The 16,044-nt window shown below is 41.6% G+C and overlaps 1 protein-coding gene across 1 annotated transcript in view; it reads right to left on the bottom strand.

Annotated features, from left to right (window-relative positions):
- Positions 1 to 16,044, bottom strand: part of SUSD1 (sushi domain containing 1) — a 281,173-nt gene that overhangs the window by 121,934 nt on the left and 143,195 nt on the right. Inside the window, exons 12-15 of the mRNA XM_088460052.1 lie at positions 9,987 to 10,166; positions 7,985 to 8,082; positions 7,710 to 7,899; positions 3,163 to 3,257 (exon numbers count right to left, since the gene is read on the bottom strand). Of these exons, the coding sequence (XP_088316178.1) occupies positions 3,163 to 3,257; positions 7,710 to 7,899; positions 7,985 to 8,082; positions 9,987 to 10,166 (563 nt within the window). The remainder of the gene's footprint in view (positions 1 to 3,162; positions 3,258 to 7,709; positions 7,900 to 7,984; positions 8,083 to 9,986; positions 10,167 to 16,044) is intronic.

Here is a 16,044-nt window from a genome sequence, read left to right as displayed (position 1 = left end):
GACTACACCGCCTCATTCAATGTTCCAACTGCACTGTTATGTGATATCAGTGGGGTGAGGTGAGCTATTTGCAGATCCGGCTCTGTTACCTTCCTTTATATCTATCTATCTTTTATGGTGTTGTGTGCACGGGTGTTTGGAGACACTGATTAGCCCTATGCTGATAGATCCCTCTCAGAAATCAGATGCAAGAGACTCTCAGTTACCCTGCCATCACTACTGATCTGTCTGTACAGTGGGCCTGATTCAGAGCTGGACGCTCTGACCAGAGTGCTCGCTCTGAATCAGGGCCCTCCTACCTAAAATTGGAGCGGCCTCCTGGCCGCTCGCATAGTTGTGGGTGACCACCCACAGCTTATGCGAGCGGCCAAAAAGATGGTCTGACCATCGGGCTTGCGACGAGACCCTGCGGTAGGGTCTCGCTGCCGCAAGCCCAGGAGTGCTTTTGGCTCTATCAGAGGAAAAAGCACTCCCACTGACATCACTAGTGATGTCAGTGGGGCCGGCCCCAGACGGTAGGCATTTCCATGGGAACGCCTCCATCTGGGCAGCAACGCCCCCGGCATGCCCACCAAAGGGGGCATGCTGTCCTCACCATCGACAGCACGCCCCCTTTGGTGCGAGACCCATAGCGACAGCTTGGCTATCGCTATGCGGGTCTCGCGCATGCGCACGATGGAGTTCCCTCCGTCGTGCGCATGCGCACTAGGGCACCATCGACCCGCTTGCGAGCGGGTCTGCATTTCCACTCCCTTATCATCCCACTAGTAAGCCAGTACATATACATATACTGGGCTTAAGGTGGGTGAACACGGGAGATCAGTGGGTGCCGACCTCTATACTATGCTATGATGTATTTTCATCATTTCTTGACAAATAATATTGATCCATTATTTTAATATATTGCCTTTATACAATTAGGCAACTGACATCTCATGATTAGTTATATTGTTGACTGATTATTGCATGTTGCTATGGCGGACTGATGTTCCAGTATTACTTTCAGAAATGTATCTGTTTATTATTATATATGTTTTCTGAGATATTTTTCACCTGTAAATCTTGATTACACTGATCTATGACAACCATGTTTTACTAATGATCGCATGTTGCTTATGTGGAGTGATGATTTAGCATGTATTTCACCGATATATTGGTTTATTATTATATGTATCTATTGAGATCCATTTTTTCTGATAAATCCTATTATATAGAACTGTGACAGCATATATATCAGTGTATTGGTACAAGCGTATCAATTTTCATATGTCTATTGACATATTTTTATTGTATCAAGCCATGATATCGATGTTTGATTGATTATTGCATGTTGTCACGGTGAACTGATGTTTCAGCGCTTACTCCACATATAGATTGGATCAAATAATAACTGTACTAATTGATATTTTTTCACTTGCAAAACTTTATTAGAGTGAGCTATGACAGCACATGTATTATTACTTTGAAATTATGAGATTTATTTCTATGCCAGCTGTATTTCTCACATGACCATCTCTACTATATGATGTCTTATGTGGTTAGTCCTTTTCATATGATTATTTGTTTTTCACGTATTTATTAAAAGTTATGTTTTATAATAATATAGACAGCTTTTCTGTGCCCCAGAAACAAGAGAGTACCTTCTTCCCTTTCTTTTTGCTGCTGTAAGAGCTGCCTTGGGTTCTAGTGTCCACCAGCTCAGGAAAATAAGAGGGAGACAGTGCAGAGTGCTGCTGATCTCCTTCCAACAAGATAAGAATTCCCTGGCCATCTAGACAGAATTGCAGCTATTCAGAGCTTAGCATATGCATAGATCCATTCTAATTCAGATGGATCTCCTGCACCAACGTAGGTTTAGTGCAAATGCAGATATTGATGATAAATGGATGGCTGGGGGCAATCTACTCTGGTGACAATGTGGCTACATAGGTGCATCTGACTCTTATTGCTGGAAGTGGTCACAATTGCACCCACTTTACATGCAACTCTGAAACAGAGCCTTCCGTCTCCAGTACCACCTCTACACTTATGATTCCCAAATCTGCCTCTCCTAGTTCTGACCTCTTTACTAACCATGTGACTAACTGTCTCTACATATGTATTTCCCAATTCTATTGTACCTAAGGCCCAACATGTCCACACAAAGCTTATAATCTACCCATCTATCTCACAATGCGTGAAATCCCTACAGTGGCTCTGTCACGCGACCTGGATCTGAACCTGTGGGCGGTCGCTCTGCTTCCAGCTCTTTGCCAGAAAGGGCTCTTATCAGAGCCTGTGTCCAGGCATTTTCACTTTGTGAATTTAAACAATATTATATTTTAAAATGTGGGATGTGATAAACAGTGACATAGGTGACTGTATATCAGTGCATACACAGAAAAACACACTGGCTACTGCTATTTAGCTGGGACCATGGAAAAGTTAGTATCTATGATGTCTCACTGGATGACCATACTGTAAATTGACTTCCGTGGTATAAGAAAGAAACAGCATGTAACACACAATGCACTTGGCGCAGTAGGATGAAAAGCACAGTTCAAATAAAGATAATGCAACAATGCAGAGAAGTCAACAGATAACCAAATTAACCCATTTTTTTTCAATAGCATACCTCCCAACTGTCCCGCTTCCAGCGGGACAGTACCGTTTTTCTGGGACTGTCCCGCTGTCCCGCCCGGGGGCCACAGTGTTCCGCAGTGGGGGGGGGCAGTGGGTGGAAGCATACACGCTGCTCTGCATAGCAGAGCAGCAGGTATGCAGAGCGAGATACTATTCACAGTATGGGGGGAAGCCCGGGAGCAGCCCAGCATCTTGGAGATGCTGGGCACGCCCCATTAGTGATGTAAACGGGGGCATGTCATTGGGCCACACCCCTGTTATGATCAGGCCTCGCCCCCTTTTCGGGCACGCGCGCGGAGGTCCCGATTCTGGAGCAGCAAATGTTGGGAGGTATGCAATAGTGTCTAGCTATATAAAAGGCTATTGCATATTAAGTGCAGGCATTTAAGACTTGATTATTTACAAAAATTCAGTTACATAATGGAATATCTTTCTGTAATACAGCCAATAATGCCAAAGTATGTTGCAGGAAGTCACATGCAGTGTTACATCTTAACTTAATGGTAGTTACATCTACACACAGACATAATATCTACTTACTCTATAGACCTCCAGTGATCTAACTGGTGAAAAACTTCTTGTCCATGTCAAACATGTTTCATTGATTACTACAATGTTACCAAACATTTGTTTCACTGCAAAACAGACAATCAAATGTTACTATATATTAACAATCATTTAATATTAACAATTTCATATTATTTTCTTATGAAAACTTGGCTAGGCTCTACAGTCCACTATTCTATGGAGTTGGGCAAAACAAATAGACAAATCTCTGTGCAAATGTAAAATATGAAACTTTACATGGATTAGCATTTTGTGCAGATCTGCATGCCTGTTTCCTGACACTGCAAGTGCCGCTTTGCTAAACTAATTGTTTATATATATATATATATATATATATATATCATACACCTATGCCTTTCAAGTGCTTCATTAAAAGAAAGCATTTATAGCTCCTGATGTGTTTCTCGTGTGTAAAAGTCACCTTTACCAAAGGATAAGCAGGCAGTGTTTATCCTTTGTCTTGCGCAACAGATCTGCATGCCTATTTCCTGATTTGGCAAGTGCCGCTTTGCAAAACTACTCGGCCATGTACAAGATAGTGGTCAAAGATGAAAATGTATAGAAAGACTTGCCTTTTGAAAAAACCCCTGCTATAGGGGAGAAACGCGTCAAGGAACAAGGAAGCTGTGAACTGCATTTCATCTACCTAGTGCGGCTTTCATCTATAAACAAGTCACCAGCAGCTCCATCCACCAGTATATGTGACTGTCTGTCACACATTCTATTTTTGTCACACACGTGGAGCCCACGACCATTCCGACCATTCTGAGCCGCTGACATCTGGTTATTTCCACTATCAGTCGGGAGCCGCCGGAGCGGCGTGATTACACACACGTCACCTTCAGCCTGTTTGGATCTATTACAGTGGGTATCAGTCGGGAGCCTCCGGAGCGGTGCGACTATACACATCTCACCTTCAGCCTGTTTGGATCCATTACAGTGGGGTAAGCTTTGGGAAGCTGGACTCCCCCATACGAGCATCAGGACTGGTGAATACATTGTAACTTTATTCAGGAGCGGCTTGGCTCAATTACCAGTGTTTTACTATCTGATATATTTGCTGCTATTTTGGGTTACTGATTGTGCATACACAATATATGACTGTATTTGTGCCTATTCAATAGACTTTGTCACATTGGAATATCACCCACCGGGACACTGCTAGCTACTGTTGGTGATTATCAATATTTGTGTCTGCACATGCGCTTGTTTATCCTGATTTTGCTATATTGGAATTTAATTTTCATTCATTTGTTACAAACTTATTACCTTGATACTAGTATCTTTTTTCTAAAGGATGACAAGATACATTCACAATCGTATATAATTGCATGATTATATTTTCTATTGAACTGCGGTTCATTTTTTATTAAATACAATTGTTATTACTTATTAATACTTTGTTTTTATACAGACACCTTCTTTTTATATATGTTCTTTTGGGAGGGTATTTTGCAGGAATCCCCTTGGTGTCAGCTGCAGGTGTCGGTATCAGACATTATTTAAACAGAAAGCGCACCATATTTTTCTCTAAAGATGAAAATGTGCATGTGGAAAAAATTAACGTCCTGCCTACTAGCATTTTAGGGACACAATTAATTTGAACTACTGTTACATTTCTAAATGATTGCTTGTTGTCATTCAAGAGTGAGGAGACATCATAGCTGCCTCTTTTAGAATCATGGTAAACCTGATCCTGCCTATTGTTTCTTTTTTACATACTGTATCACACACTCTCAATTGTTGATGGAATCTATAAGGATTCTATTCACTAATACTCCACATACCGTGGAGTTAATGCCACTTCTGCTTCGCCTGCTACTGCTGCGAAGCAGGAGCTGGCTACCATGGGTGTTACGAATAATAGACCCGCCGAGTAGGGTGAATGTTAAGTCACCCCCTCAGTGGGTATAAGCAGTATAGTAGAGACACAGAACTCACTAGGCCTCTGGAGACCCATGCATAGGAAGGAGAGAGGAGGGTTTTTTTCAACAAACTTTATTGACAAACGTCCAAACTGACACAGCTCAAGTCCTGCTACTTCAGTGAGAAGAAGCAGATACCGGCAGCTACAGGTGGCAGTATCAGCGCTGAAGAAGACACCAGATGGTAAGTGCCCTCTCCCCTTAGTAATACTTGAGACACTTAGCGCTCTACACTTAAGCCTATGATGCTCATGGCTTTATCTACTTCATCAGGATTATGATTGTCACCTGGGTTAGTTGTAGTCTTCCACAGCTTATCACATTTCAGCTGCATTTCCATAGCGAACTTCCATGTGGCATAATTCTCTTAGTCTCTTAGTTTCATGAAGTTCATGCTGGCTGCTGCTGGTGCACAGTGCATGCCCCAGCTTCACATGGAGCAATTAAATCTCACCACAGCCCCCTGCATCTCACAACAGACCCCTGCATCTCACCACAGCCCCTGCATCTCACCACAGCTCCCTACATCTCACTACAGCCCTCTGCATCTTACCACAGCCCCCTGCATCTTATAACAGCCTACGCCATATCACCACAGGCCCCTGCATCTAACCACAACCCCTTGCTTCTCAGTTCTATCCCCTTCATCTCACCAGTGTCACCAAAACCCAGAGCCCTGCAGCTGGGATGTGCTGGGAAGAGCAGGAGGATAATGGATGAGAGATTTGCTCTCTTGCTTTCAGCACTCTGAGCTGTTTCAGCACTCTGAGCAGCTGCTATACAGCAGTTTGGTGCAAGATTGTTTTTCTGTGCCTCGCTGCAAGAAAACATGACTGCTGCAATGCTGTTTTCCGGCTTAGTGCGGCACTAATAGCCTTGTGGCCGGCACTTTGGTTGGAGAATGCAACTAAACACCAAGCTTAAGGTACGGTAACTGACATTCTCTGACTGTAGTGGTTCTAGTCAGACTTGACAAAGTGGTAAATTGAATAGTTCCAGGAACTTCTTTCTGGCACTATTCAACATCGCGCTGAATTGAATCGCCTCCATTATTTGAGATACTATTACAGGATCGTCCGGTTACAATTACTTAGAGAGAGCTGTATATAGTTTTTCAGTCTTCCTCTGTTAATTTGTTTTAATTATCACTCAAGTTAAAAGTAATTCATACTGTGTATACCGTGTATACCGGTAGCTCGCGGTCTTAATTTTGGTAGCTCACCTAGCTACAGTCAACTAGGAGGAAGTGACCTCTGACGTGTGCTCCCCCATGGCATCAACGCCATGGGTGGAGCCACAGGGAAGTATGTCAGGTGATTGCTGCAGCCTCTACAGCAATCACCTTACGTGCTTCCCCGTGGTTCCACCCACGGTGTCTATGCTACTGCGGAGCGAGTGACTCCCACCCAGCCCTGTCAGAAACTCACACAGCAGCCCTGCCTATATCTTTTGCTCCTCTACTGCACGCACCTCCTTGGAGCCGGTAATTAACAGTAAAATGTGCCTGTGCTTAAATTTAATTTTCAAACTACAACAATATCACTGTAATAATTAAATGCATTTTTATTTTCTTTGAAACATTTTTGTTTTCATTTTCATTAAATTAACTTAAATTGTTCGGTTATTAACCAGATTTTTTTTAGTAGCTCTTCAGGAGGTTTCATTTTTCTAAAGTAGCCCACACCACAATTAATGTTGGAGACCACTGGTGTATACAAATGCATTATGAATACATTTAAACTAGCTCTGATTTATATTATTCATATATTTTTATTTCCTTAGATACATAGTTTCATTTTCTAAATACAATACAATTGCGGAGCCTGCATTTATTTTCTTTGTATTGCATAGATAAATTTCATCATAATATGTTGTTTAATATAAGTTTGTGTTTTGCTGATCTTATTGGAATAAATTCTCAGTTTCTGTGTTGATCTCTCATGATATTATTACATACATTGCAGTGAAATAACTTGTGTATTGTATTCCTATAGGTTGCTATATGTAGTGGCAGAGATGAATTAGCCACTTGTATGCTGATTCTGCTGGGTATGGTATGCTAAGCAGTGTTTTATGTGACATAAGTTACATTTTAATACAAGTGCATCACAAAAGAGCATCCTCTCTTTCTCTTCTACATAGAATAATTCAGTTGAGATAGCACCTCTTATCAATCTATGGAAAGAATAAGAAGGCAGAATAGATAGATTAAATTAGGGGCCTTAGCACAAATATGTAATAATTAATTTTGCTCTGTGTGGAAGATTCCATGGCTCCATCCCTGCCCAAACATGTTCAGCTTCTTTAGGCATAAAGGCAGCAATATGCAAAAAAACTTTATATGGATAGTTGATTATTGTTTATGTGGAAATGAGTATTTTGCATGGAAAAAAACAGACATATGTACTTTCAACTCTAAATTAATCCCTTTGTGAGCAGGAGTGTTTTTCTCCAATAATTTATTGCCGTACAGTAGTAAATTTTGCACTATATGCATGACTGACATTAGTTCTGCTCCTGTGAGGACAAGGAAATGTAAAACACCAGCATCCACACTCTAGTTTTGATGTCAGTACGATATAAATTGTTACCTACTAGTTGTTTGTACCGTTATATTCAGCCTTATGGCTGGAAGTTTAGATGAAACAACTGTCATTGTCACAGTGTAGTTTGTATCTGGAAGGAGTTCCAAACACACAACCGGATATTCATTGTCTGTAACATAGCTGAAAGTTTTCTTGTCAACAAAGTCTCCATCATGCCACCTTACTCCAAATATACTGAACTGTAGGAGAAGAAAAACAAGGTTATTGCAGAGTCTCCATTGTATACTCACTGATGCCCTTATATATACATAGGTACCCGTTTACCTCATACAAGATCTCCCAACCGAATATATCACTACTTTTCTTCCACTTCAGACAGGTTTCATTAAAAATAATCGGCTTGCTTATTACATCTTCTTTTACTAAAAATAGTAACAAATTAAAAGTAATTACATATTTCACCAATTTGAATATTATATAAGACATGATTAAATTGATATTTACAAACTGATTTTGTATTCTATCTTATGCAAACTGTATTATATCTTATGCAAACTGTATTATATCTTATGTGAAGCTTATCAGTGCATCCACATGTTTGGCTGCAACTTGTCAGAACTCTGGGTATCAGCGCAGCCCCCATCCAAATTTGTCTTGTATTAAATTGTTATATCATTGATATTATATTTTCTATATAACGTTTACACATAGGGCCTGATTCAGATTTGGGAATAGAGTAAGAAAGAGCAAGTAACTGAGCATCTTGGTAAAACCATGCTGCATTGCAGGTGGGGAAGATGTCAAATGTGCAGATAGAGTTAAACTTGGGAGGGGTGTGTTCAATGGGTTGGGTACAGGATGCCGGCGGTCAGAATCCAAATACCAGCATTATTGCAATGTAAAAATAAAGCTGTCCGGCATTTGTGGGCTATATATCTGAATCAGGCCCATAGACAATAATTCACTTAAATCCACCAGGAATGGATTAAGAATTCAAAAATGGCAAATCAAAACCAAACACATAAAACATAAGACCAGAAAGACAAACAATTTCAAAAATCAATAAAAAAAATAGACATATTAGTCCCGTTAATTTAAAGAATGTGAAAAAGGGTTATAGCCTCGGGCTTTAACACCTGGGGCTATTCAATTCTAGCCCCTTTTTCACCTGAGTCTCAAGTTTTTAAGGCTCCTTTAAATTAATGTGTTAACTGGCATCGACACATGTTAACAGGTGTTAAGACAAAGAATCTGTGATAAGTCAATGGACCTATGCGTTAACAATGTCATAGCACCATTAACAGGCTATTTATCTGATTTTTTTTTCAGGTGTGATCAGTACCGAAAAAAATCCCTGTTAAATGCAGCCTGCGGGCTCCCTACAAGGCTAATTGAATTCTAGCCCCGGTGGATCAATTAGCCCAGGGTAAATGACAGCGGCTAATTGAGTTCTCCCCATAGAGAAATATACATGTAAATTTTAAAAAGTGGACTTGATTTTTTATGAATTTTCTATTGTTTTGGAATTCCTGTTTTTTAAATGTTACCCATATAATTTGAATCACAACTTCTATTAGGTTTTTACAATGGTACCTGGATGGAAATCTGGTCTGGTCTACATTAACCAACCCCATCCTGCATGCTGATTCGCTTGCTCGATGTTCTCTGGTTTCAGACTAGCAGTATAAAAGGCTAGAAATTATAATAAACTTTTGGCATCTCTTGTTTTCAGACATTTTGTGCAAAAGAGGATAAAAGGTGCCAGCTTCAGTGACCTTCTATGAGATTGCTGAGAGGGAATCTACTATGAAAATATCCAGACACAGCCCTCTCCCAGCACACACACACAATTGCACATTTATAGCAATAGATCCCGATAATCTCCTAGGCCTTTTATAGCACTTTTATATAAACCAACTTTACTGTATTTTTAGTTTATGATATACACACCTAATTAACTACACATTTAAATAAATGTTTTAGGATAGCGTCCCTGTAAGAAGTTTGGGAACTGGGTATGATAAGCAATGTAGTAGTATATTTGCACCAATCGAATTTCACATGGGAATGATTTATTGTGCATAGATGTTCTGGCAATAAAATCAAGTTCCACTCTTGTCTATTGTCTATCCATTTTGCCTAATGCTATTCATCACCATATTTGTACATTTATTTTTGACAGAATGTTAAGTATATGAATAGAGACAATGTTGATTGGAGTAGGACTAATAACACTTAAGGACAAATTTCTGTAGAATGAGGTGAATATTTTGTTGACCACATTTGAAAATGGTTTTACTCTCTAGAATTGGGACAACTACAGTACCTGTGCAGGTCAGATTTAGTCCTTTCCAAGTAGCATTTTCAAGGCACTGAGAGAATTTCTTTCCACCATTATCCTTGAATCCCGGCTTACACTTATAGAAGACATAGCTTCCCATGGTGCTTTGATTATTCCACAGCCGATCAGCATGTTCAATAATTATAGGTGTTCCACAGTCAACCTCTCCAATAAAAAAAATATACAATTACTTATTTGTATAATGCAAATACATGGTTATATTCAATAAACATCCAAAATATTGTACTGCTAATGGTATATTAAAAGGCTGAAAGGTTCATAAAGAGTTGGACATAAGTCCCACTTTAAAATGGACAATGAGCCTTTATTACTGCACAGTAAATTGGTGTAGGCACTACTGCATATGTTGAGTAGGGCACTTAAGCTAAAAGATGTGGTAATGAAGGGAATGTGAAGGCTAAGAATATTAAGAGCATGTCCACGCGCCTTACAAATAATGTAAGATGGAAGAAGCCGCATGCAAGCCTTATGGGAGGAATATCTATTATGTCTGCTTCATCCCTGTTGCAAGATCAATGCTAATGATAATGACTGAATTGATAAATCAATCCTTGTAATAGTAAGTACCCCCCCACATAAAAGTGAAACTAGCTCTAGTGCTGCTACACTTGGCTGCTATCTTCAAGTTAGTGGCATAAATATTATGGCACTCCCTCCAAAATATCAATACTAGAAATGCCAGTTATGGCTGGTGACACTATAGCGGGTAAACCCCCAAACACAAAAAAATTGCCCTGGTTTGGTGGATGTTGGGGTAATAAACAAATGAAAGTAAAATGTGCCTTTTTTCAATGATACACTACTTGTCCCAGCATGTCCTGTCTGCCCTGAAGTTTTGGGTATGCTGGTGCTCACAGAGTTAGACACATCCCTTTTGCCTAATTTTATGCTCATTTAATTCTAGGGTCTGAGGAGGGGTGGACACCGGTTCATGTAGGTGTTTCAGAGTTAAAGAAAAACCTTTACAGATGACGAGGATCTACACGTTACAGAGCTGTGATGCGGATGAGATAGACATGGCCTATCACTTCAATTTACTGTACTATACTACTGCATTATGGGGCCTGAATTTCGTACGGATCGCAATTTGCGATCGCATCTGCTAATTCGCATGGAACGCAGCTGCTAATTCACATTGGAACGTAGCTGCTAAAATATGCTAATGCTTGCCAAAGCTCAGCTGGCATAAAGATGCCCAGTACTGCTTTCTCATATCAGTTAAATCTCACTCTTCTGCGTAAACATTGGTACCCTCGATGCAGCTCAGCTAGTCATGTAACATTTACAACAGCTCTGACCAGCTGCAGACACTGCAAGTCTGCTTGCATGCAGAGAGCTCTCATGTTGCGTATGAAATTGCAGTGGCTAATTTATTCATGCCCATAAAATGGCATTCAAACGGACAGACGCCTGCATTTTTCTGACTACTCCCCTGTCACCATCCCCTAACGCTGACAGCCTGTCACTCACTTACAATGGGTTCCTCTGTGCATCCGTAATCACAATGTGATTGCTGCGCATGCGCACTGCGGCTTATACGCATGTGCGATGGCAAACAATTGCTCAATCTGCGCCCGTGCAATCTATACTGAATCAGGCCCAATATTGAAACTCCACTAGCTTTTGATATGCATAACGAGTTAGCCTTCTATCTAGTATCAATGGTCTAGGGCTATAGTCATGATATAAATGTTCAAGACAACAAAGAAAAATTGTGACTGTAAATATTAATTTGCATAAAGGCATATTGCGCAATTTTTATATTTTTTATGGATTCAATTCATGCCTACACACTGGTGTAAATTTAGCCCAATGCTACATGAGCTCCAGAATGTACAAAGAATATTCAAATATTCTGGAGAAATTTATTTCACTTTGCCTAGTTACAAAATAATTTTTACCAAATGTATCAGCAGACAGTTCTTAAAGTGGTTTCATACTATTTGTGGATAGTTTAATTTCATTTCAGTGTTCCCTTTTCACCTCAGCATTATTATTATTCTTATTATTAAGACACAAATACCTTATTTTTTTCATACTAATAATTTGGTCACCCTGACGGCACCCTGACCTAACCGTTGCCCAGGTTATAGTTGTGACAAACTGTTATGAATCGCAAAGCATGCTCCATGTGAACCACCTAAAACCCAGGCTTGCGAGGTCTTCCACCAATAACAACCGCCTGTTGTTCCCTTAGAACTATGAGATATTTACCGGTACTTAGGCATCCGCCTGGTCTTATAACTCGGGGTAATAGAGGTTCACATGGAAATACAATGGGATTCAATGGAGAGAGGAATGACAGGAACAGAAACTGGTATTCAGAAGACTTCAGAGTCAATGATGTGGCTGATGAACCAATGGTGCAGCTAGGAGCCGATTGTCGAAGACAGTACTCAATTGATGCGGCTTTGGTAGCCGATGGTGCAGCTAGGAGCCGGTTGTAATAGACAGTACTCAATTGATGTGGCTTTGTGAGCTGATGGTGCGGCTTGAAGACAATTGTAGAAGAAAGTAATTGATGAGGCTTTGAGAGCCAATGGTGTGGCTTGGAGTCGGTAGCAGGAAGAAGTACATAATTGATGCGGCTTTGTGAGCTGATGGTGCAGCTTGAAGCTGATTGTAGAAGAAGGTAATTGATGAGGCTTTGAGAGCCAGTACGCAATTTAGTGTACAAGTTTGTGTACAATTTAGTGTTCAATTCTGTGTACTTCGGCTTTGAGTGCCGGTATGCAATTTGGTGTACAAGTTTGTATACAATTTCCTGTACTTCGGCTTTGAGAGCCAGTACACAATTTAATGTACAATTTGTGTACAATTTTGTGTACTTCGGCTTTGAGTGCCGGTACGCAATTTGGTGTACTGATTTGTGTAAAAGTTAGAGTTCTGTGGTTTTGAGTTGATGACAGCACGGGAGCTACTGATGCAGCCAGAGAGCCATAGGAGAGACAAGTGAGCCGATGGCAGCATGGAAGCTGCTGGTGCAGCCAGAGAGCCATAGGAGAGACAGGTGAGCTGATGGCAGCACGGAAGCTGCTGGTGCAGACAGAGAGCCATAGGAGAGACAGGTGAGCTGATGGCAGCATGGAAGCTGCTGGTACAGCCAGGTAGCTGTAGGAGAGACAGGTGAGCCGATGACAGCACAGAAGCTACAGGTGCAGACAGAGAGCCATAGGAGAGACAGGTGAGTCGATGCTGGTTTGGCCAGAGAGCCGTAGGAGAGACAAGTGAGCTGATGGCAGCACAGAAGCTACTGGTTCGGCCAAAGAGCCGTAGGAGAGACAGATGAGCTGATGGCAGCGCAGAAGTTGTTGGTGTGGCAGAGCCGAGTGGACCTATAGGAATGCTATAATTAGCGAGGCAGCAAAAGTCCAGTGTGTACAAATAAGAAGACCACCCAGTCACACAGTGCCATGGATATCATGTGACGTACTGAAGCGTGCCGATCGCCTAGCAGCTGAGGAAACCGGAACAACAGCATCATGCAACAGTGAACCTCTGGAGGAAGACAAGTCGTGACCGCGACTTTTATCAGTACCCCCCTTTGGCGCAGGGATGAAGCACCCCCAGAACCCAATTTGTCTGGAAATTCTCAGAAGAACAGTCTCTTCAGCCTGGGAGCATGTAGAGCCCTTTCCGGAACCCAGGAGCGCTCTTCCGGACCATAGTCCTTCCAGTGGACCAGGAAATGCAGATGACCCCTGGAAATCTTAGAGTCCAAGATTTTTTCTACCATGAATTTGCGTTGCCCGTGGACCACAGCTGAACCAGACCTAGATGGAAACTTAGGCTTAAACTTGATGGAAATGAAGACTGTTTGAACAATGAGCAATGAAAGGTGTTATTGATGTGGAGAGACTTGGGTAACTGAAGTTTGAAGGCTACCGGATTCACCTGTGAAATGATGTGGAACAGGCCAATGAACCTTGGACCCAACTTCTGAGTAGGCTGGCGAAGTTTAATTTTTTTTGTGGAAAGCCAAATCACACTTTTTAAAAATACATGATCTCCGATGTTTGTCAGCAGACTTCTTGGAGCAAAGAGAGACCTTCCGAAGGCTTTGATGGACCTTAGTCCAGATACAACGGAGTTAAGAGAGAGAAGGTGACATCAACAAACCAGGATCAAATGAGTTGGCTCTGGGATGTTGGCCCGTGACACAAAAAAATGGGGAAACTGAAGATGCTGAATGACACGAGTTGTTGAACACAAATTCAGCAAGCGGCAGATGGGATACCCAGTCGTTATGACACTTGGACATGCAACAACGTAAATATTGTTCCAGACACTGGTTGACCCACTCGGTTTGCCCATTGAATTGCAGATTTTAACCAGGAGACAGGCTAAGGTCAATGCCCAAGGAAAAACAGAAGGCCCTCCAGAACTTTGTAACAAAGTGTGTACCATGATCCAAAACAATATCCCTGGGTAACCCATGCAGGCGGAAGATGTGTTGAAGAAATAGATCAGTGAGTTCTTTAGCAGAGGGTAGCTTGGGCAAAGGTACAAAGTGCGCCATTTCACTAAAATGATCCACCACTGTCCAGATCACAGAACATCGAGCAGAAATTGGAAGATCAACAATAAAATCCATGGCAATGTGAGACCAGGGAATCTTCGGTATGGACCAAGGAAGCAACAGACCTGAAGGAGCTGTTCGACTGTTTTATTTCTGGCACAGACCTCACATGCCATGATGAACTCACGCACATCTTTGGTCAAGGAAGGCCACCAGGCAGTGGAGTGAAAATCCAGTAACACAGACCTCTGGAACAAAAAGAAGACTGGCAGGTTTTTCCGGAGGAGCCTCTAGCTGACAGGCTCGAATGAGTTCGGCAAAAATTTAGAGTGATAGCACAGTGGAAGACTGTGTCAAGAAGGATCGGTTAATCAGAATTAGGAATCAGTTGCACTGGTTCAAAGCTCCTGGAGAGAGCATCCGCTTTGATGTTTTTAGAACCAGGAAGGAAGGAAATGACAAAGACGGATGAAAAATAATGCCCAGTGTGCTTGCCGGGAGTTCAACTTCTTAGCAGACTGGATGTAGGAAAGGTTCTTGTGGTCAGTAAGAACTGTGATCCAGTGTTTGGCCCCTTGCAGCCAGTGCCACCAGTCCTCGAAGGACCATTTAATTGCGAGCAACTCCCGATTTCCCACATCATAGTTACGCTCTGCAGAGGTAAGTTTGCATGAAAATAAGGCACAGGGGTGCAATTTATCATTAGTAGGATCTTTTGCGACAATACGGCTCTGGCTCCCACTTCAGAGGCATCCACTTCCAGAACAAATGGAAGATCTGGGTCTGGGTGACTGAGTACTGGCACCTGATTGAATCCAACTTTGAGGGTTTGAAAGACTGTACCGCTTTAGCTGACCAATTTATGGTATCCGCTCCTTTCTTGGTTAATTCCACAATGGGTGCAAAAATAGTGGAAATTGATTTTATGAATCGGCAGTAATAGTTGGAAAAGCCGAGGAAACGTTGGATTGTCTTGAGAGAAGTTGGCTGGATCCATCTAAGTATGGCCTTGACTTTACCAGGACCCATCAGAAACCCTTGGGACGAAATGACATATCCAAAAAAGAGATTTGGGTAACATCAAAATCGCATTTCTCCAGCTTGGCGTACAGATGGTTTTCTCCTAGTTTTTGAAAGACTAAACATTTGTGCTGATGATGTTGCTCAAGCGACTGGGACAAAATGAGAATCTCATCCAAGTATACCACAACAAATATTCCCAGAAACTCTCAAAGGACATCATTGATAAGGTCCTGAAATACTGCCGGGGCATTGGATAGGCCGAACAGCATGACTAAATACCCACGTGAGTACTCAAAGCTGTCTTCCATTCATCCCCACTCCTGATGCGAATAAAGATATACGCTCCTCGAAGATCAATTTGGGAAAAAATATTGGCCTGGCGGCTGGCGCAGTTGATCGAACAGTACAGATGAGAGGTAACGATATGAAATTTTTTATGGTGATATTATTGAGGCCTCTGTAATCAATACAGGGGCACAG

This window comes from Taudactylus pleione, unplaced genomic scaffold, assembly GCF_031769625.1.
Source record: "Taudactylus pleione unplaced genomic scaffold, aTauple2 ptg000967l, whole genome shotgun sequence".
Taxonomy (NCBI): domain Eukaryota; kingdom Metazoa; phylum Chordata; class Amphibia; order Anura; family Myobatrachidae; genus Taudactylus; species Taudactylus pleione.
The sequence above is the reverse complement of the archived record's forward strand: the minus strand, read 5'-3'. Positions and strand labels throughout refer to the sequence as shown.